The following is a 23377-nucleotide window of genomic DNA, read 5'->3' as shown; positions in this document are numbered from 1 at the left end:
TGTAACCTGATTTTGCTTCCTTGTCATTAGATCTAACTTTAACAAGCTCGTCTTGTTATTTGAGTGAAAATAAAATTGTCAGGAAAAGACTTTCAAAGAGAGGTTCATCTACTAATTTGCAAAATTATGTATTTATTATTGCCATCTGTTTCTAATATTAACCAGACAAGAGTTTTCTAAGTTGGAGAGCTGTGTGCTGCCTGCCATTATCTGGCTCTAAACAAAATAAAATTTCTACATTACTTCCAATGCTGTCTTTGCTAAAGACAGTCAATGTGAATTCTAACAACGTACATGTACAGTTGCACATCTAATGGTATTCAAACTGGATTAAATATAGTTTAGAAATGAAGGCAGCTTAGTTAATATTCAAGAGCCATGAAGATCTTTGTTTCAAGATAGTCGACAAAATACAAACTGCATGTAAAGTAAAGATCTTGTTCTTGTACTTGTAAATGTATTTTATGTGCTTACTGAAACTTATGGTACTGAGGATAGTTTAGACAAGTACAGTCTGTAAATTGATTGAGAAAGATTGTAAAATAACTTTTGTTTTAGAACTTGGTAAAATTTTGTTTTGGAAAAACATTTTAGGATTTCGATCTCAGCTTGTTATTGTTGGAGGCCCTTGTTACAGTTTATGTTAACTAACATTTTGATAACAATATATCAAAAGATAAAAGTTGCATGACACTAACCTGCACAACTGCCACCATTTTTACATTCTCAGACTTTCTACATTTTTTTTAAAATGGGATTTACATGTCTTTTAGCACTACGGTTGTGTGGTACATGTACTTTTCTTTTGCTCAGGCTCCACTTTTTGATTTTTTTAATCCAGCATAATCCAGATTTAATATTCCTTTAATTTGTTAGTTAAACCATGATGCCTTTGCATTTGACTCATCTTTGCACTTTTGTAACCACCTGACTTCTTTCTTTGTGGACAGTTCGTAATCTGTTCCAGTCCTGTCTCATTCTTAGCCACTCCTTATAGTTTTTTGATTGTCCTCTTTGGTGTATTTTACTACCTATGTGGGCATACTTTGACTGAACCTAAACAGATTGAACTTGTGTTCAGCAGAAACAATGGACTACTTTGAAGATGTCTCGCAATATCAACAATGTTTCTCACCTTCATAGATCAATCAACCATGCTGAATTTAGTAACCATGTAAAGTTTTGTAAGAATCCCTTGCAAATGCATGGTTACCCCAAACTTTCCAATTTATTACAAAGAAATGAATGCCAGGGGCAACTGCTTGCATTTCCCTGTACAAATTGGTAAATTTGGGGTCCCATTTTTCTATGCATTTGCAACAGTTTCTATGAAAGTTCACATGATGCACATTTCAATTCAATTTGTTAAGAATATGTGTATGTAGGCACCAATGTCTTGTTGAAAAGGATTCAAATTGATACATTGTGTTTTCTCTGTATATACAGGATTGGAAGACAGGAGATCGAGTGTTAGCAAAGTGGCAGGATTGTAAATTCTACCCTGCAAAAATTACTAAATGCCTCAGTGATGGTAAGAAGCCCTTGAATACTTTATTTGAGAAGAGTTTAGTAGGGTGCCCTTCCAACAGTAGTTATACAAGAATATGGCTGAATCACTGATCTGCAGGTTTGGTTATAAACTGATAGACTGGGTACCTTTTCCTTTACCAAAATTTTATCAATTCTTGAGAGCCTCCTGATTTTTAAACCAGATGAGATGCAACCATAAATTATCAAATGCTAAGGGACATCAACAAAATTAGAATGCATTTGCCTTTTAAGAAATAGAAAACATGTACCATGTCTCTATCAAGTTTAAGTACAAATCTACTAGCCTTCTATCACAAATGATTGGTTACTGATTGGCTATGCTACTCCCTATATATTCTGATTTAGTATAAATCTACTAGCGATCTATCACAAATGCCGTTCTCTGATTGGCTACACTACTCACTATCTATTCTGTGATAGATAGTGAGTAGCGTAGGAGTGTGCCCTTGTTAACAAAATGACAGCCGCTTCTTGGCATTTTCAAAGTGTCTGTGAAGAGGATTTAGATGATGTTTTGATCAAGTAGTTTATTCGCTCTCAATCTTTAAGCATGATAGTCAACTTGGGCTGCACCCTCATCAATTGTCATGCGATAGAAATCTTGAGCTCATAATCTAATTGCTTAGTAGAGGGTGAGTAGCCTAGCAGTGTGTGGTTGTCATCAAAATGACGGCCTTTTGTGTTTTGGGGGTATCTGTGAAGAGGATTTAGAACTGTTTTTTGAACGACTAGTAGATTTATACTAAAACAATTAGATTATTCACTCTCAATTTCTATGTGTGAAAGTTGACTCGGGCTGTGCCCTCATCTACTAACACACAACAGAAATCTTGAGCTCATATTCTAATTGTTTGATAGAAACACGAGTGGAAGTTTGGGAGAATGAGAAATGCTGTGGGAACACAAGATGATAGGCTAGTGTTTCCACAGCTATTTCAAGCTCTGCCAAACTTTCACAAGTTTTTCTATAATTTGATAGAAATACTGAGAACATGTTTTCTTTTTCTCTTTGCTCACACCATCATTACATCACCAGCTCATGCTAGGTCTGTGTTTCTATCAAGTTATAGAAACACAATTTTTAACCAATCAGCGCATGTATTTTCTTTGGGATATTTTCAAATATTTAATGTTAAATACATGTAATTTCATTACATTCACATGAATTCAGTGCACCCTTTTCCTTCCATGAAACTAAAGATGGGTGCAGCACAGTTTGTTTTTTGAAACTGAACAGTGACAGTCTAATTTGCTCAAAATAGCCATTGCTAAATAAGAACAAGAAATAATTGACATCCTGGAAAATCTGAACAAAACAAAACATTAAAAGACCTGCTTATTTGATGTTAGATGTTGATTTTTGGAACCAGCCCTTCAACTAATTTTTCATGGTAAGGTTGCCATAGATTTTCATGAGAAAGAAAACTTCATGTGTATTGCAAGTGACAAACTGTATTATTATTATCTGAACTTTTAGTTTAACAAAAATTTTGATGTGCATTCCCTGTGGAAACAGGTACATAAACCTTGAACCTGCATCACCTGTTATGGCTTACAACGACAGGGAACTTGAAATTAATAATTTTATTATGTATATAGACTTGTAAATCAGTTTCAAGCTTGTTGCAGTACATTGTACTTGGTTCATCCTAAATCCGGTTGTGAAGCATGTTTTTATGATAATCAACAAGCACATGACTTGTATGTTTTAATTTCTGTCTTATCATTTATTTAATTACCATGTGTATTGAAAAAGCTTTCAACTGAAATACTTAAATTGTGCAAATAGCAAGAATGTTTGCTTGTTAGTGATTATTTCATCGTGTGATTGCACAAGAATTGATCACAAGTGTTTTAATAACAGTTAGAGTTTAAACTCACTCTGGATGGCTTGAATCACAGGATTATGTTTCTACACACTAACTTTCTCAGTGATTATTTCATTGTGTGATTGCACAAGAATTTATCACATGTGTTTCAATAACAGTTATAGAGAAAACTCACTCTGGATGGCTTGAACTATAGGATTTTGTTTCTACCTTTCTCATAATTTAGGATATGTGTAGCTTTGGTTGTTAACTACAGAGTTCTGTTCCTCACATTTAAGGTGCATACGAAGTTCATTTTTATGATGGATTCAAGAAGGTTGTTCACAGAGTGAATATCAAACCAGATAATCGAGTGAGTACATGCGCACTGTACATGAGAATCTAAATCATTGCTACAAGGAACAAATGCTGCAATTATTGCAGTATTAAAAATGCTACAGCTGCGATTTTTTTTCCTGAAGATGTAGGTTGACAATGATTCAAATATCTCCTTCTCTGTCCATAATACAACCAGTCAGTTACTCAGGGCAGGGGAAAAAAAAAAAAAAAACAGGTTTGATTGCTCTCGGGCGAGTGAAAATGGAAGTTTGGTGGTACAATGGGCAAGTGAAATTAGCCCCTGTAGTCTTGTTAGTTGAGAAGGCATAAACATTGCACACCTATTGGGTTAGTGATATTTTACTGGAGGCAACTGTAAACTGAAATGTACTGCCCACTGGGCAACTGGGCAACTGGATTTCAGAACTTTTTTCCTGCCCTGGTTACTGCCTGTTTGCACTTGACTTTTCTAGATTCTCCAACAACAGAATAACTGATTTAGATCTCTACATGTTGCTTGTACAGTATTGCTCAAGCTACCACCTCCTGCCTTCACCTCATGTCGCTTTTCATGTGCATTTTACACAACTTATGCCCAGGTCAAACATCAAACTTCACCTGAGATGAACTTAATTGGAATTTGAGGCGATCCAAACGGGTAAAGCTTGACTGTTGGTTCAAACGTTGACGTTAATTCCAATTTAGATCAACTGGAACATGAACATTCTATCTGTCTGTTTGAGACTTCAGTTGGGTGAACTCAGTCGAGTCAAAGGTCAAACTTATCATGAACTTAATTCCCTCAGTTTAGTTCGCCTCATGTGAAGTTTGACTTTTGACCTGGGTCTTACATGAAAAATGAACTCCTCTCTACAGAAGTTAACTATGATGCCTGTTGACAAGCTTGAACATGAGAAAGAGGTACAAGAAAGAAAAGAAAGGCGTCAGCAAATGGCATCAGCGAGAGCTGAGAGGGCTCGCAAAAGAAGTGCTGAGATTAGTCCTACTCCAGTCATACCCGTGAAAAGAAAAGATAATAGAGGAAAGAAGGGGAAAATGCAAGAGTAAGACGTCATTTGCTATCAAAGTAATTTATCGATAGTTGTTGCAAAGTTTCAGTGCCAATCTCAGACATGAGTCTTGTATGATAAAGATTTGGCTCCTAATCCCTAATCTTGATTAATAAAAAGAACCATTAATAAAAATTAGGAAAAAAAAAAGAATTAATATTTCAGACTTCCAGGTATAGGTAACCCACAACGATTTACCATCCCATCGAAGGGGAGTTCCAATACATACATGCTCAACTCCAAATGCACTTTGTTATTTTTACAGCCAAGTCTTCATCAGCCACATGTATACAACCTGTTCAACCAATTGTTCAATTTTATACCCTCGTGTAATTTCCCTTTGTTCGCAGAAGGGATGATTTTGGAACTGCAAGCGAGTCAAGTGTGTCCAGCCCAGCTGAAATGCCAGAAGTTGATGAGCAAATGGTAGATTCCCAAAAATTGTGAGTGTTGAGGATATTACATAAGGTCATGTTAAACAACTTGCAGAATAACTTGGATTGATTTGGTCAGACAATGCTACAGCCAGAGTAAACTGATATGATGGTTTGTGCTCCACTTTTGTTTCTTGTCTATTGTTTACTCAGCACAGGCTTTTAGCAACAGGCTTTCGTATTGTATGGAGTAAATCGTATAAAAAAAAAAAATCTGATGGGCATCCAGGCATCCTGTGGGCGACCACTTTTTAAAGAAAATTGTTTTCTTTTTGATATGTTGCCTTATAAATTGTTCATTTGAGCAGGCCCTATAGCACATTTTGGACGCCCACTTTTCGAATCCTGGCTAAGAGCCTGCTAAGGCACAGAAATTTCAAAATGGAAATTACATATATTGAACTCGAGAGGACATGTATCCAATTATTTAACATCATTACTATATTATTACTCTATTAATACTATATTATTTTCTTGGCCTAAGCATACACAACCTACATGCACAATAGAAACAATATCTCCTAGTGCTAAATTGAGGAATTATGTTGGACGTCGAGCCATCGAAAGAAAGAAAACAAGAAAATTAAAATATGCTATTGTGTCGGTCTTTGTCTAGCTGTCCAACATAATTTTTAACCCAGGCTTTCATTTGTGAACTGCTCAGTTGTGCATTTGTTTTGTGCCCTTGCATTTCAGCAGAGGACTTAGTTTAGTAGTCTTCTTGAGGAATGGTTTGTATGTTTAAGTTATCTTATGATCATATAGCTGGTTGCTGATATTCTTGTTCTTTGGTTTGTTTTTATTTGAGGGATAGGAAACAAAAAGAAGCTGATGTAGAAGCATTTAACAAAAGTGATGAAGGGCTGTCAGATGGTGAAGGAAATACTGAACAACAACTGACTGAGAAAGATAATTCACCAGAAAGTACATTTACACAAATATTAGATCCAAAAACACTAGTTGAGAAAAAAATGGAACAGAAGATGCCTGAAGAGAAAATAACTGAACGTGAAACATCAGTGGAGGTAACTTCAGAAAAGAAAATCTCCTTGGAGAAAGTATTTGCACAGAAAATGCCTGAAGGACAAAGAACAGGAGGGAAACTATCTGGGGAGGAAAAAACAAAGCTTAAACCACTTGTGGAAATCAAAAGTGACAATAGGGAGAAGCAAGAAGCCAAAAATGATGATAGTGCATTTCTCAAGGAGGAGAAAAAACCTTTTGCTCTTTTACCTGCATCATCAGCTTTGAAACAACAGCCACAGGAGGAACAAAGCATGAAGACATCTGTCACAGAAGAACTGACATCAAATTCATCATCCAGTAGTAATTCTCAAAAAAGTGATAGGGTAAGAGTGAAACTTAAAGATCCAAGCAGCTTTGCTGAAAGGGATGTGTTAGATTTCAAAGCCGAAAGCATAAAGATGGAACAGTTGAAAGATGCACCCAAAAATGGGAATGAAAGTACCATTGATTGTGCCTCTATAGTCGATGATGAAGTTGTACAAATAAAACTTGAGCCACCGAGTAGTTTTCTGCTGAATGAAGAAAATGAAAATAGTAACGATGGAAGTGTTTGTGACTCTATTAGCTCAGAGGTACAAGAACAAACTAATTCTTCAGCTCTACCAACTGTTGCTCCAAATACAGAGGCAAATACTTCATTAGTGGCACCTAAGTCATCTGATCCTTCACTCAAAATAAGAACTTCTAAAGGTCCCAAGATTAAGAGGACACTGTCTAGGGCTGAGCGATTGTCAAGAACTCGGAAAGCCAAGAGTGGCTTATCACTGAAAATGGGCTTATCTTTAAAAGTTGGCACTTCAGCTAAACAACAAGGGACCCCTGGGGTTAATTTGCCTTCAAAAGCAGATACCCCAGGAAATAGTTTACCATCAAAAGGGCCTTCTCCAGCAAAAGCTAGTATTAAGAGTGAGAAAACTGTGCAACGAAGAAGGAGCTTTAAGGGGGGTAGGCCATCATCAATCAGTCCCAGAGGATATGGTTATTCTATGGCATTCATGGACATTGAGAAACCGTCGCATTCTGGCACGAAACCAGAGGAAGACTCTGAAGTAACAGAAAGTGGAACAGGTTTACTGAAAACTTCTACACAAAGCACAAGTTACACCACCACCAGTCCAACTAGCCCTACAGTTGCAGGCACACCTGCTGAAAATCAGACTGCTCCTAAAAAACAGACATACCAAGCAAAGAAGTTTCGGCTCGATCAGATCACTGGAAAACTTTCAGCTCAGCGTCAGAGTGAAGCTAAAGCTGCAGCACACTCGCCATCTGCTTTTCAACTAACAAAGCATCACTCTTCTCCACCCCCTCCCCCAACACTTAGCCCGTCACCACCTGCTAATCCACCCTACCCAAGAGAGCCATACCCCCCACCTGGTCCCCCACCCTTACTGTACTCACCTATGCCAGGGTCATGCTGTCCTACGCCGCACCATCAGCACATGTACGGACCACACCCTGGTCATGGAATGCACCTTCCAGCAGGTCATATGCATCCACACCCAGATTACCCCCCTCCGTCATCAGGCTACATGCTGTATGCTCATGGGATGCATTACCCTCCCCCTGGTCCTTGCATTGGGCAGTGTAAGTGCCATCATTATGATTAAAACTTTCAATACATCAATATTCTAACTTGACTCACAGGCTTTCAGTACAAAATTTCACAGTTCTGTTGTTGTTTCATTGTAGGTTCTTGTTCAGCTGGTGTGAGGCAGCCTGTATTCCATGCCCTTCCTCCTGGGGCTCCCCCTCCTCCTCCTCCCACTCATGAGAGTGCACTGGCACAACTGATGCAGTGTGAGCAGAGGATCCTTCGTGGTGGGCCTGGAATGCCCCATTACAGAGAAGCAGCCCCTCCAGGGCCATGGGTGGGTCACAGACATGGGCCCCCACCATCCCAGTCCTTCATTCCAGTGAGCCATCATCACGAGGACCTTTGGCATGCTCATGAAGGTTGGTGCTGACCATATTTTCCTTATTGTTACTACTGGTAGTAGGGCTACCAATAAGGGCTGTAACCCATAACACCTGGTATGGCTGAGTATGTTTGATAGACCCTTGATGTTATGGGTGAACTGGCCTGTACATGTAGTTGATACAGTTCACCCATGAAGTAACAAGTTTGATACAGGTGTGAGGATCAATGCTGCAGGTGAATTAAAACTTAATGACAGTCCTGAGTAGTAATCAGGAATTAGTAAATGATGCATTTCCATATCCGGTACAGCCTTCACGCTTGACTCCCTGTCCGTCCTTAAAATCAAGCTTATTCCTGCTTGTGCAAAGGATCCCATGTCAAGTTTAGGTTGCATTCTTCTGCCGTCGAACGCAATTATTAGTTTTACTCACACTCATTTCAGTTTACTGATACAGCTACTTACACTTTTTACATCACATATACAATTACTCACACTACTTATAATACAATGCGATTACTTACACTATGCACAAAGCAGCGCTTTTCTCCTTGTTACAAGCACACTAAGCTTATTTACAAGTCATAAATAATGAGGGCCTTTTTGGAACTAAAGTCCCGGAAAAGCCAGGGAATTTTGAAAATGGATGTCTGTGGCAATCATGTTATTGGCTTCCCTTGGCTTTCTTGCCTTACATTGCCTTATGCCTGGGATATTTGCCTTACATTGATAAATACATTTATAAATGGCAGAAAAGGAAAATAAACAAAAATAAACAAACACTCTGTCATTAGGCTAAAATTCAACTTATGTTTTTCTTCTCAGAACGTGCACTCCAAGCTCCTCCTGCTTCTCAAGTGCCGCCTCCTCCTCCAGCCAGCATCAGCCCAACTTCAGACAGCCCTAAACATCCAAACAGACGCTCTCGTAAGAGTGAAAGACCACTCCCAACCAAAGCATTGCCTGCATCATCAGTTACAGGTACGGAAGCGTCTTCGACACCATCAACTTCAAAGGCAGATTCCGAACATGTTTCCAACGTTGATAAAGGCATTACGCCAAGAACTGAAGAGGATTGTGTGGATGTGACATCCAGTTCTGCTGTTTCTGATGCAACTGCAAAAGATGTCGTCAAAGATAAGACAGAAAAAGATGAAGAGTCTCTCCCAAACCAATTGTCATCTGCTTCAGATCAGAAAGCGGCACTTGCAGCGTTGTCTGCTAGTGTTATTGGAGCTGGAGCTTCAAGTACAGCTGCGTACGTAGGAGCAGCATCTAGGGCTCCACCTGGAGAGGGTACAGAAGGTCTTCCAGCGCTTCTTCCTGGCAGGGTTAGTCTTCTGTCTGGTTCTTATGTGAAGGGTGCTTAACTGGGAAATTTTAGCCTAAACGGTTCTTCTATGTTAGTTTTTTATACGTGGGTTTTACTGTATTTAACAGGCTTGAACGTTCGTACATGCACATGACAGTAAAGTGAATGTAAATCTTATAGTGGGCATGCACTTAGCTATACAAGCACTAAGCGTAGCTAGTTTACAGGCATGCCACTGAAACAAAGGAAACCAATACTTCAAGTAAACTTAACATAGTTAAAAATCCCAACTGGCAGGAGGCAGACCAGTTGACTATTTACAAAGCGTGACCGAAGATTTGAACTCAGGACCTACCGAGAAATAAATCTCGCTAGTGGTAGGGTGGATGCCTTGAACCCGGGACCTCCGGATTACAACACCAGCGCCCTAAACCACACGGCCACGCTGCTTCCATAACTGGTAATGATAGTATCAATAGATTGTGTGGATTGCTCAGTATTTTAACAATGGAGAAAGGAAGAATGCTTGTTGTGCCAATAAACGTGATAACCTGTGCTGTTGCTAACAACGATCATATAATGTTATTTTTTCTTTCAGATACGCAAGGGCAAAGACCTAGGTATGAATAGTGTTGTTTATACCACTTAAACTTTGACCTGTCAGGTTAACTTTGTTCGATGACAATTTCCCGACTGCTGTTAGTAGATAGTCTGAGATAATTTATTGTAGCAGATTCATCAGTCGTAAGAAACATTCCTTACAGCTGCAGTTTGGTTGGATTTCCAGTGGTTGTGACTAAATTCCTGGTTGGCCCAGCAGGGTTTCATTAAGGGCCCGGTGGGCACCGGGCAAATTGACGGCTGTGAGGACGAGTTTGCAGGGCTGGTTTGACCATCTAGCGGAAAGTTTCTTTCATAAAGAAGTTCAGTTTGAATAATTTTGGCTGCCTGTGAAAACCAATTGTCCCCCTGCTGAAAACGTTAATGAAACACCTGGGTAGGTGTTTTGACCGAGTGTTTAGCACATCCGGATTATTGTGTTCTTGGGCAAGTTATTTTACTCTGACAGTGCGTCGCTCCACCCAGGTTTATTAAAAGAGTAGTGTGATAGAGTGTGCTATTCATGGTTAATTTTCTCCATTTTGTTTTAGCTCCCAAAGAACTGATTATCGAGATTGATCATAACAAGTACAAGTGCCAGATCCCTGGCTGTGACAAGTCGTTCCGTAAAGAGAGTGGACTGGAATACCACATGAAATACTATCATGATCAAAAGGACAAAACTGGAATGAAAAGAAAGAAATCTGGTATGATCTGCACGACTTTCTGGTTGAAACTTGGCAGCTGCAAAGATCGGTTTAGTAGGATTCAAACGCAGAACCTTTGGGCGCTTTCCATTCAACCAAAAATTCCAAACATTTCGAAACGGGCACAAATGGTACTACTAGGAAAGTTTCCAGAAAATCCGGAAATTCAACAATTTCCGGAAAGCGAACCATTCAACCGAAAATTCCGTAAATTGTGGGAAGAAAGTCAAATGGAACGGAAATTCCCGACAAGAAATTTCCGAAAATTTCGGTATACCTCGCAAGGTTGTCCTCTTTTCTGGAAATTCCGGAAAATGCTGTTCGATTTGTAACTGGGAATATCCGGAAATTCAAACCGGAATTTTTCATGAAATGGGAAGTGCACTTTGTGATGCTAGGGCAAATACTGTAAAACTGATCAGTTTCCAGGCTTTCTTTGCTTAAATTGTTCACATGACTACAGGTGAGAATCTCTTACTTGTAATTTTCTATCTGCAGTTCGCATAATTCAATTATTCTTTGAAATGTAAGACAGGAGATGAGTCAGTCATAGAAGAAATGACAAGTCAAGTCCGATTCAAGTCATTGCAGAAATATCTCAGTCTGGTTTGGAATCGAAGTGATTTGAGAATTCTTTGCCTGCTATAGCAACGTTATATTTAGACTTATTTACCTTTTATTTTTCTATATTGTGAAGAGCGTTTGAGTTTTAGAGTAGTGTTATTTCATTGGTCAACTTAGTCAGTTGGTCGGCCAGTCAGCCAGTCAGTCAGGCAAATAGTAAATCACATTTATTATAAGTCAGAAAATTCAACCTTAAAGGAGCTACATCCCGGTTTGTGCATCTTGAAAAGTTAAGCCTAAATTTTTCTAGTTCGTTGAATCCGTTAAATCGTCCCTATCCCTTAACCATCCTTGTTCCTTTATGGTATATTATTATCTCTTTGGTATTTTTCTACCTTATTAAACTACTATTTTCAGGTTACCTACAATTTAAAGGCAATTTTGTACGTGGCCAAAATAACTCAAAATATCGTGGCTGAGCTCCTTTAACGACTTGATCAAATATGAAATAAATCAGTCACCAAGCAAGTAATCTTCCAGCTGGATTTATTCATCAATCTAAAGCCTTGACAAGATTTTCTTTGTGTTCATCAGTCTCTGTCAGGTCTGACTCTACTCCAGACACCTCTCCAGAGTTTGGCAGCCGTCACCGTATACCCAAGCGGCGCATACACAGGTCCTCAGCCCCAGCACAGCTCACCACGAGCAGCACTCAGCTAAGCAGCCCATCTAGTGTCGCTGCCCCAGCGAGCATTAAATCTGAACCGGCGGCAACACTGGAGCCAGAGCTGCCCGACATGTTTATGTCAGGTAGTATGGATTCAGAACCCTCTATCAATCAGGACACTGATTTGGAGATTGAAGGTGGTGGCGCAGACAGTGAGAGTATTGACCCGGGTATGGTGGAGTGCATGGAAGTGGAAGAAGAAGAGGACGTGAACGGTGATGTAATAAGGTGTCTGTGTAACGAGTCTGAAGAAGGTGGATTCATGATACAGGTAATGCTCTATCAGTCCTGCAAATAACTTAGCCTGCGTTGCAGGCGTAAACGGGGAAGGGGCAGGGAGGTAAAAAATACGAGGGAGAAAACGCCCCCTCCTTCTATCCCCACTCTCACTCTCCCTTCCCCTGTACCCAGTTTTGTGCCTGCTATGCAAGCTACAAATAAATAGCCTTTTGCTGAAGCTATTTCATTTCTGATAGTGTAAGCGGCGTGTCACTGTGAAAGCTTAGAGTGCGAGACAAACTAAAAAGAAATCGAGATTGCTGCCTCTTACACTGTCAGATTGATAATTTGTTGGAAATCTACTGTCAACATCCGAGGTTTCCAGTAGTCTATTTGCACAAACGTTGTCAGGTGGCCTTGGTCGGGTTAGTAGGATTGTAAGGCAAGTTTTTAGAACTTGGCATGATCAACTGCTGTTTCTGGCTTTGATACTTCCTTGCTCGTAAGTTTTCCAATGGCCCATATTCGTATTCTCGGTATTGGACTGCAACTAGCTTGCAATGGAGGTTAACGCGGGGGAATATCATTAATTAACGCCCAAGTCGCTAGTGGAGGGAAGGTACCTACGAAGCCCGGGGGCTGCAACCGCAGTCACATCCCCAAGGCGCTAGAACACCCGACTGGCCTGCCCAACCCGTAACCAAGCCACGAGCCCCGCGTGCTAAGCCCCCTACAGGCACCTGTCACACTCAAGCCAGATGGCATTGGTGGAAAAAAAAATACTGAAAAGACGGGGGGGGGGGGGGGGGGGGGATAGGGAGGGAACGCCGAGAACCGCTAAACTATAATTCAATCCACAACGCCACACTAACAGAGCGATGAACGCACTGCGAGCACATGGGACGACAACACACGTACTAACCAAATATACCGCTGGACAATGTCAGCCCCAGGGCTCTCACGACCATATGACTGCTGCAAACGCTACAGAACGTACCAAACGCTAAACAAACGCTAACAGACGGCCAAGGCACTATCAAACGCCTACAAAAAGCGCTACTGACCAGACTAGCTCCTGGTCATAAACTATGTAAAATTCCATTGAACTATATCAAACGCTACAGAAAGCACCAAACGCTCACAGACGGCCAAGGCACTAGCAACCGCCTATAAAAACGCTACTGACCAGACTAGCTCCTGGTCATAAACTATGTAAAATTCCATTGAATTATATCAAACGCTACAGAAAGCACCAAACGCTCACAGACGGCCAAGGCACTAGCAACCGCCTATAAAAACGCTACTGACCAGACTAGCTCCTGGTCATAAACTATGTAAAATTCCATTGAATTATATCAAACGCTACAGAAAGCACCAAACGCTCACAGACGGCCAAGACACTAGCAACCGCCTATAAAAACGCTACTGACCAGACTAGCTCCTGGTCATAAACTATGTAAAATTCCATTGAACTATATCAAACGCTACAGAAAGCACCAAACGCTCACAGACGGCCAAGACACTAGCAACCGCCTATAAAAACGCTACTGACCAGACTAGCTCCTGGTCATAAACTATGTAAAATTCCATTGAACTATATCAAACGCTACAGAAAGCACCAAACGCTCACAGACGGCCAAGACACTAGCAACCGCCTATAAAAACGCTACTGACCAGACTAGCTCCTGGTCATAAACTATGTAAAATTCCATTGAACTATATCAAACGCTACAGAAAGCACCAAACGCTCACAGACGGCCAAGACACCAGCAACCGCCTATAAAAACGCTACTGACCAGACTAGCTCCTGGTCATAAACTATGTAAAATTCCATTGAACTATATCAAACGCTACAGAAAGCACCAAACGCTCACAGACGGCCAAGACACTAGCAACCGCCTATAAAAACGCTACTGACCAGACTAGCTCCTGGTCATAAACTATGTAAAATTCCATTGAACTATATCAAACGCTACAGAAAGCACCAAACGCTCACAGACGGCCAAGACACTAGCGACCGCCTATAAAAACGCTACTGACCAGACTAGCTCCTGGTCATAAACTATGTAAAATTCCATTGAACTATATCAAACGCTACAGAAAGCACCAAACGCTCACAGACGGCCAAGACACCAGCAACCGCCTATAAAAACGCTACTGACCAGACTAGCTCCCGGTCATAAACTATGTAAAATTCCATTGAACTATATCAAACGCTACAGAAAGCACCAAACGCTCACAGACGGCCAAGACACTAGCAACCGCCTATAAAAACGCTACTGACCAGACTAGCTCCTGGTCATAAACTATGTAAAATTCCATTGAACTATATCAAACGCTACAGAAAGCACCAAACGCTCACAGACGGCCAAGACACTAGCAACCGCCTATAAAAACGCTACTGACCAGACTAGCTCCTGGTCATAAACTATGTAAAATTCCATTGAACTATATCAAACGCTACAGAAAGCACCAAACGCTCACAGACGGCCAAGACACCAGCAACCGCCTATAAAAACGCTACTGACCAGACTAGCTCCTGGTCATAAACTATGTAAAATTCCATTGAACTATATCAAACGCTACAGAAAGCACCAAACGCTCACAGACGGCCAAGACACTAGCAACCGCCTATGAAAACGCTACTGACCAGACTAGCTCCTGGTCATAAACTATGTAAAATTCCATTGAACTATATCAAACGCTACAGAAAGCACCAAACGCTCACAGACGGCCAAGACACTAGCAACCGCCTATAAAAACGCTACTGACCAGACTAGCTCCTGGTCATAAACTATGTAAAATTCCATTGAACTATATCAAACGCTACAGAAAGCACCAAACGCTCACAGACGGCCAAGACACCAGCAACCGCCTATAAAAACGCTACTGACCAGACTAGCTCCTGGTCATAAACTATGTAAAATTCCATTGAATTATATCAAACGCTACAGAAAGCACCAAACGCTCACAGACGGCCAAGACACTAGCAACCGCCTATAAAAACGCTACTGACCAGACTAGCTCCCGGTCATAAACTATGTAAAATTCCATTGAACTATATCAAACGCTACAGAAAGCACCAAACGCTCACAGACGGCCAAGACACCAGCAACCGCCTATAAAAACGCTACTGACCAGACTAGCTCCTCGTCATAAACTATGTAAAATTCCATTGAACTATATCAAACGCTACAGAAAGCACCAAACGCTCACAGACGGCCAAGACACTAGCAACCGCCTATAAAAACGCTACTGACCAGACTAGCTCCTGGTCATAAACTATGTAAAATTCCATTGAACTATATCAAACGCTACAGAAAGCACCAAACGCTCACAGACGGCCAAGACACTAGCAACCGCCTATAAAAACGCTACTGACCAGACTAGCTCCTGGTCATATACTATGTAAAATTCCATTGAACTATATCAAACGCTACAGAAAGCACCAAACGCTCACAGACGGCCAAGACACTAGCAACCGCCTATAAAAACGCTACTGACCAGACTAGCTCCTGGTCATAAACTATGTAAAATTCCATTGAACTATATCAAACGCTACAGAAAGCACCAAACGCTCACAGACGGCCAAGACACCAGCAACCGCCTATAAAAACGCTACTGACCAGACTAGCTCCCGGTCATAAACTATGTAAAATTCCATTGAACTATATCAAACGCTACAGAAAGCATCAAACGCTCACAGACGGCCAAGACACTAGCAACCGCCTATAAAAACGCTACTGACCAGACTAGCTCCTGGTCATAAACTATGTAAAATTCCATTGAACTATATCAAACGCGACAGAAAGCACCAAACGCTCACAGACGGCCAAGACACTAGCAACCGCCTATAAAAACGCTACTGACCAGACTAGCTCCTGGTCATAAACTATGTAAAATTCCATTGAACTATATCAAACGCTACAGAAAGCACCAAACGCTCACAGACGGCCAAGACACCAGCAACCGCCTATAAAAACGCTACTGACCAGACTAGCTCCTGGTCATAAACTATGTAAAATTCCATTGAACTATATCAAACGCTACAGAAAGCACCAAACGCTCACAGACGGCCAAGACACTAGCAACCGCCTATGAAAACGCTACTGACCAGACTAGCTCCCGGTCATAAACTATGTAAAATTCCATTGAACTATATCAAACGCTACAGAAAGCACCAAACGCTCACAGACGGCCAAGACACCAGCAACCGCCTATAAAAACGCTACTGACCAGACTAGCTCCCGGTCATAAACTATGTAAAATTCCATTGAACTATATCAAACGCTACAGAAAGCACCAAACGCTCACAGACGGCCAAGACACTAGCAACCACCTATAAAAACGCTACTGACCAGACTAGCTCCTGGTCATAAACTATCTAAAATTCCATTGAACTATATCAAACGCTACAGAAAGCACCAAACGCTCACAGACGGCCAAGACACTAGCAACCGCCTATAAAAACGCTACTGACCAGACTAGCTCCTGGTCATAAACTATGTAAAATTCCATTGAACTATATCAAACGCTACAGAAAGCACCAAACGCTCACAGACGGCCAAGACACCAGCAACCGCCTATAAAAACGCTACTGACCAGACTAGCTCCTGGTCATAAACTATGTAAAATTCCATTGAACTATATCAAACGCTACAGAAAGCACCAAACGCTCACAGACGGCCAAGACACCAGCAACCGCCTATAAAAACGCTACTGACCAGACTAGCTCCTGGTCATAAACTATGTAAAATTCCATTGAACTATATCAAACGCTACAGAAAGCACCAAACGCTCACAGACGGCCAAGACACTAGCAACCGCCTATGAAAACGCTACTGACCAGACTAGCTCCTGGTCATAAACTATGTAAAATTCCATTGAACTATATCAAACGCTACAGAAAGCACCAAACGCTCACAGACGGCCAAGACACTAGCAACCGCCTATAAAAACGCTACTGACCAGACTAGCTCCCGGTCATAAACTATGTAAAATTCCATTGAACTATATCAAACGCTACAGAAAGCACCAAACGCTCACAGACGGCCAAGACACCAGCAACCGCCTATAAAAACGCTACTGACCAGACTAGCTCCTGGTCATAAACTATGTAAAATTCCATTGAACTATATCAAACGCTACAGAAAGCACCAAACGCTCACAGACGGCCAAGACACTAGCAACCGCCTATGAAAACGCTACTGACCAGACTAGCTCCTGGTCATAAACTATGTAAAATTCCATTGAACTATATCAAACGCTACAGAAAGCACCAAACGCTCACAGACGGCCAAGACACTAGCAACCGCCTATAAAAACGCTACTGACCAGACTAGCTCCTGGTCATAAACTATGTAAAATTCCATTGAACTATATCAAACGCTACAGAAAGCACCAAACGCTCACAGACGGCCAAGACACTAGCAACCGCCTATAAAAACGCTACTGACCAGACTAGCTCCTGGTCATAAACTATGTAAAATTCCATTGAATTATATCAAACGCTACAGAAAGCACCAAACGCTCACAGACGGCCAAGACACTAGGAACCGCCTATAAAAACGCTACTGACCAGACTAGCTCCTGGGCATAAACTATGTAAAATTCCATTGAACTATATCAAACGCTACAGAAAGCACCAAACGCTCACAGACGGCCAAGACACCAGCAACCGCCTATAAAAACGCTACTGACCAGACTAGCTCCTGGTCATAAACTATGTAAAATTCCATTGAACTATATCAAACGCTACAGAAAGCACCAAACGCTCACAGACGGCCAAGACACTAGCAACCGCCTATAAAAACGCTACTGACCAGACTAGCTCCTGGTCATAAACTATGTAAAATTCCATTGAACTATATCAAACGCTACAGAAAGCACCAAACGCTCACAGACGGCCAAGACACTAGCAACCGCCTATAAAAACGCTACTGACCAGACTAGCTCCTGGTCATAAACTATGTAAAATTCCATTGAACTATATCAAACGCTACAGAAAGCACCAAACGCTCACAGACGGCCAAGACACTAGCAACCGCCTATAAAAACGCTACTGACCAGACTAGCTCCTGGTCATAAACTATGTAAAATTCCATTGAACTATATTTAACGCTACAGAAAGCACCAAACGCTCACAGACGGCCAAGACACCAGCAACCGCCTATAAAAACGCTACTGACCAGACTAGCTCCCGGTCATAAACTATGTAAAATTCCATTGAACTATATCAAACGCTACAGAAAGCACCAAACGCTCACAGACGGCCAAGACACTAGCAACCGCCTATAAAAACGCTACTGACCAGACTAGCTCCTGGTCATAAACTATGTAAAATTCCATTGAACTATATCAAACGCTACAGAAAGCACCAAACGTTCACAGATGGCCAAGACACCAGCAACCGCCTATAAAAACGCTACTGACCAGACTAGCTCCCGGTCATAAACTATGTAAAATTCCATTGAACTGTATCAAACGCTACAGAAAGCACCAAACGCTCACAGACGGCCAAGACACTAGCAACCGCCTATAAAAACGCTACTGACCAGACTAGCTCCTGGTCATAAACTATGTAAAATTCCATTGAACTATATCAAACGCTACAGAAAGCACCAAACGCTCACAGACGGCCAAGACACTAGCAACCGCCTATGAAAACGCTACTGACCAGACTAGCTCCTGGTCATAAACTATGTAAAATTCCATTGAACTATATCAAACGCTACAGAAAGCACCAAACGCTCACAGACGGCCAAGACACCAGCAACCGCCTATAAAAACGCTACTGACCAGACTAGCTCCTGGTCATAAACTATGTAAAATTCCATTGAACTATATCAAACGCTACAGAAAGCACCAAACGCTCACAGACGGCCAAGACACTAGCAACCGCCTATGAAAACGCTACTGACCAGACTAGCTCCTGGTCATAAACTATGTAAAATTCCATTGAACTATATCAAACGCTACAGAAAGCACCAAACGCTCACAGACGGCCAAGACACCAGCAACCGCCTATAAAAACGCTACTGACCAGACTAGCTCCTGGTCATAAACTATGTAAAATTCCATTGAACTATATCAAACGCTACAGAAAGCACCAAACGCTCACAGACGGCCAAGACACCAGCAACCGCCTATAAAAACGCTACTGACCAGACTAGCTCCTGGTCATAAACTATGTAAAATTCCATTGAACTATATCAAACGCTACAGAAAGCACCAAACGCTCACAGACGGCCAAGACACTAGCAACCGCCTATAAAAACGCTACTGACCAGACTAGCTCCTGGTCATAAACTATGTAAAATTCCATTGAACTATATCAAACGCTACAGAAAGCACCAAACGCTCACAGACGGCCAAGACACTAGCAACCGCCTATAAAAACGCTACTGACCAGACTAGCTCCTGGTCATAAACTATGTAAAATTCCATTGAACTATATCAAACGCTACAGAAAGCACCAAACGCTCACAGACGGCCAAGACACCAGCAACCGCCTATAAAAACGCTACTGACCAGACTAGCTCCCGGTCATAAACTATGTAAAATTCCATTGAACTATATCAAACGCTACAGAAAGCACCAAACGCTCACAGACGGCCAAGACACTAGCAACCGCCTATAAAAACGCTACTGACCAGACTAGCTCCTGGTCATAAACTATGTAAAATTCCATTGAACTATATCAAACGCTACAGAAAGCACCAAACGCTCACAGACGGCCAAGACACCAGCAACCGCCTATAAAAACGCTACTGACCAGACTAGCTCCCGGTCATAAACTATGTAAAATTCCATTGAACTATATCAAACGCTACAGAAAGCACCAAACGCTCACAGACGGCCAAGACACTAGCAACCGCCTATAAAAACGCTACTGACCAGACTAGCTCCTGGTCATAAACTATGTAAAATTCCATTGAACTATATCAAACGCTACAGAAAGCACCAAACGCTCACAGACGGCCAAGACACCAGCAACCGCCTATAAAAACGCTACTGACCAGACTAGCTCCCGGTCATAAACTATGTAAAATTCCATTGAACTATATCAAACGCTACAGAAAGCACCAAACGCTCACAGACGGCCAAGACACTAGCAACCGCCTATAAAAACGCTACTGACCAGACTAGCTCCTGGTCATAAACTATGTAAAATTCCATTGAACTATATCAAACGCTACAGAAAGCACCAAACGCTCACAGACGGCCAAGACACTAGCAAACGCCTATGAAAACGCTACTGACCAGACTAGCTCCTGGTCATAAACTATGTAAAATTCCATTGAACTATATCAAACGCTACAGAAAGCACCAAACGCTCACAGACGGCCAAGACACCAGCAACCGCCTATAAAAACGCTACTGACCAGACTAGCTCCCGGTCATAAACTATGTAAAATTCCATTGAACTATATCAAACGCTACAGAAAGCACCAAACGCTCACAGACGGCCAAGACACTAGCAACCGCCTATAAAAACGCTACTGACCAGACTAGCTCCTGGTCATAAACTATGTAAAATTCCATTGAACTATATCAAACGCTACAGAAAGCACCAAACGCTCACAGACGGCCAAGACACTAGCAAACGCCTATGAAAACGCTACTGACCAGACTAGCTCCTGGTCATAAACTATGTAAAATTCCATTGAACTATATCAAACGCTACAGAAAGCACCAAACGCTCACAGACGGCCAAGACACCAGCAACCGCCTATAAAAACGCTACTGACCAGACTAGCTCCTGGTCATAAACTATGTAAAATTCCATTGAACTATATCAAACGCTACAGAAAGCACCAAACGCTCACAGACGGCCAAGACACTAGCAACCGCCTATGAAAACGCTACTGACCAGACTAGCTCCTGGTCATAAACTATGTAAAATTCCATTGAACTATATCAAACGCTACAGAAAGCACCAAACGCTCACAGACGGCCAAGACACCAGCAACCGCCTATAAAAATGCTACTGACCAGACTAGCTCCTGGTCATAAACTATGTAAAATTCCATTGAACTATATCAAACGCTACAGAAAGCACCAAACGCTCACAGACGGCCAAGACACCAGCAACCGCCTATAAAAACGCTACTGACCAGACTAGCTCCTGGTCATAAACTATGTAAAATTCCATTGAACTATATCAAACGCTACAGAAAGCACCAAACGCTCACAGACGGCCAAGACACTAGCAACCGCCTATAAAAACGCTACTGACCAGACTAGCTCCTGGTCATAAACTATGTAAAATTCCATTGAACTATATCAAACGCTACAGAAAGCACCAAACGCTCACAGACGGCCAAGACACTAGCAACCGCCTATAAAAACGCTACTGACCAGACTAGCTCCTGGTCATAAACTATGTAAAATTCCATTGAACTATATCAAACGCTACAGAAAGCACCAAACGCTCACAGACGGCCAAGACACTAGCAACCGCCTATAAAAACGCTACTGACCAGACTAGCTCCTGGTCATAAACTATGTAAAATTCCATTGAACTATATCAAACGCTACAGAAAGCACCAAACGCTCACAGACGGCCAAGACACCAGCAACCGCCTATAAAAACGCTACTGACCAGACTAGCTCCCGGTCATAAACTATGTAAAATTCCATTGAACTATATCAAACGCTACAGAAAGCACCAAACGCTCACAGACGGCCAAGACACTAGCAACCGCCTATAAAAACGCTACTGACCAGACTAGCTCCTGGTCATAAACTATGTAAAATTCCATTGAACTATATCAAACGCTACAGAAAGCACCAAACGCTCACAGACGGCCAAGACACCAGCAACCGCCTATAAAAACGCTACTGACCAGACTAGCTCCCGGTCATAAACTATGTAAAATTCCATTGAACTATATCAAACGCTACAGAAAGCACCAAACGCTCACAGACGGCCAAGACACCAGCAACCGCCTATAAAAACGCTACTGACCAGACTAGCTCCTGGTCATAAACTATGTAAAATTCCATTGAACTATATCAAACGCTACAGAAAGCACCAAACGCTCACAGACGGCCAAGACACTAGCAACCGCCTATGAAAACGCTACTGACCAGACTAGCTCCTGGTCATAAACTATGTAAAATTCCATTGAACTATATCAAACGCTACAGAAAGCACCAAACGCTCACAGACGGCCAAGACACTAGCAACCGCCTATGAAAACGCTACTGACCAGACTAGCTCCTGGTCATAAACTATGTAAAATTCCATTGAACTATATCAAACGCTACAGAAAGCACCAAACGCTCACAGACGGCCAAGACACTAGCAACCGCCTATGAAAACGCTACTGACCAGACTAGCTCCTGGTCATAAACTATGTAAAATTCCATTGAACTATATCAAACGCTACAGAAAGCACCAAACGCTCACAGACGGCCAAGACACCAGCAACCGCCTATAAAAACGCTACTGACCAGACTAGCTCCTGGTCATAAACTATGTAAAATTCCATTGAACTATATCAAACGCTACAGAAAGCACCAAACGCTCACAGACGGCCAAGACACTAGCAACCGCCTATAAAAACGCTACTGACCAGACTAGCTCCTGGTCATAAACTATGTAAAATTCCATTGAACTATATCAAACGCTACAGAAAGCACCAAACGCTCACAGACGGCCAAGACACTAGCAACCGCCTATAAAAACGCTACTGACCAGACTATCTCCTGGTCATAAACTATGTAAAATTCCATTGAACTATATCAAACGCTACAGAAAGCACCAAACGCTCACAGACGGCCAAGACACCAGCAACCGCCTATAAAAACGCTACTGACCAGACTAGCTCCTGGTCATAAACTATGTAAAATTCCATTGAACTATATCAAACGCTACAGAAAGCACCAAACGCTCACAGACGGCCAAGACACTAGCAACCGCCTATAAAAACGCTACTGACCAGACTAGCTCCTGGTCATAAACTATGTAAAATTCCATTGAACTATATCAAACGCTACAGAAAGCACCAAACGCTCACAGACGGCCAAGACACTAGCAACCGCCTATAAAAACGCTACTGACCAGACTAGCTCCTGGTCATAAACTATGTAAAAT

General features: G+C 41.7%; 1 protein-coding gene across 3 annotated transcripts in view; it reads left to right on the top strand.

Moving 5' to 3' along the window:
• LOC110055766 (uncharacterized) overlaps positions 1 to 23377 on the top strand; it is a 41997-nt gene that overhangs the window by 5008 nt on the left and 13612 nt on the right. For 2 of the 3 annotated variants that reach the window (XM_089298973.1, XM_089298970.1), the window contains 10 exons: positions 1447 to 1531; positions 3659 to 3732; positions 4575 to 4762; positions 5119 to 5211; positions 6011 to 7815; positions 7921 to 8184; positions 8973 to 9478; positions 10058 to 10079; positions 10611 to 10766; positions 11925 to 12328. In XM_089298973.1, the coding sequence (XP_089155099.1) occupies positions 1447 to 1531; positions 3659 to 3732; positions 4575 to 4762; positions 5119 to 5211; positions 6011 to 7815; positions 7921 to 8184; positions 8973 to 9478; positions 10058 to 10079; positions 10611 to 10766; positions 11925 to 12328 (3597 nt within the window). The remainder of the gene's footprint in view (positions 1 to 1446; positions 1532 to 3658; positions 3733 to 4574; positions 4763 to 5118; positions 5212 to 6010; positions 7816 to 7920; positions 8185 to 8972; positions 9479 to 10057; positions 10080 to 10610; positions 10767 to 11924; positions 12329 to 23377) is intronic. The other variant, XM_089298972.1, reaches the window with a different exon arrangement.

Source organism: Orbicella faveolata, unplaced genomic scaffold, assembly GCF_042242905.1.
Source record: "Orbicella faveolata isolate gen_17 unplaced genomic scaffold, um_ofav_v1 contig_34, whole genome shotgun sequence".
NCBI classification, from domain to species: Eukaryota; Metazoa; Cnidaria; class Anthozoa; order Scleractinia; family Merulinidae; genus Orbicella; species Orbicella faveolata.
The sequence above is the reverse complement of the archived record's forward strand: the minus strand, read 5'-3'. Positions and strand labels throughout refer to the sequence as shown.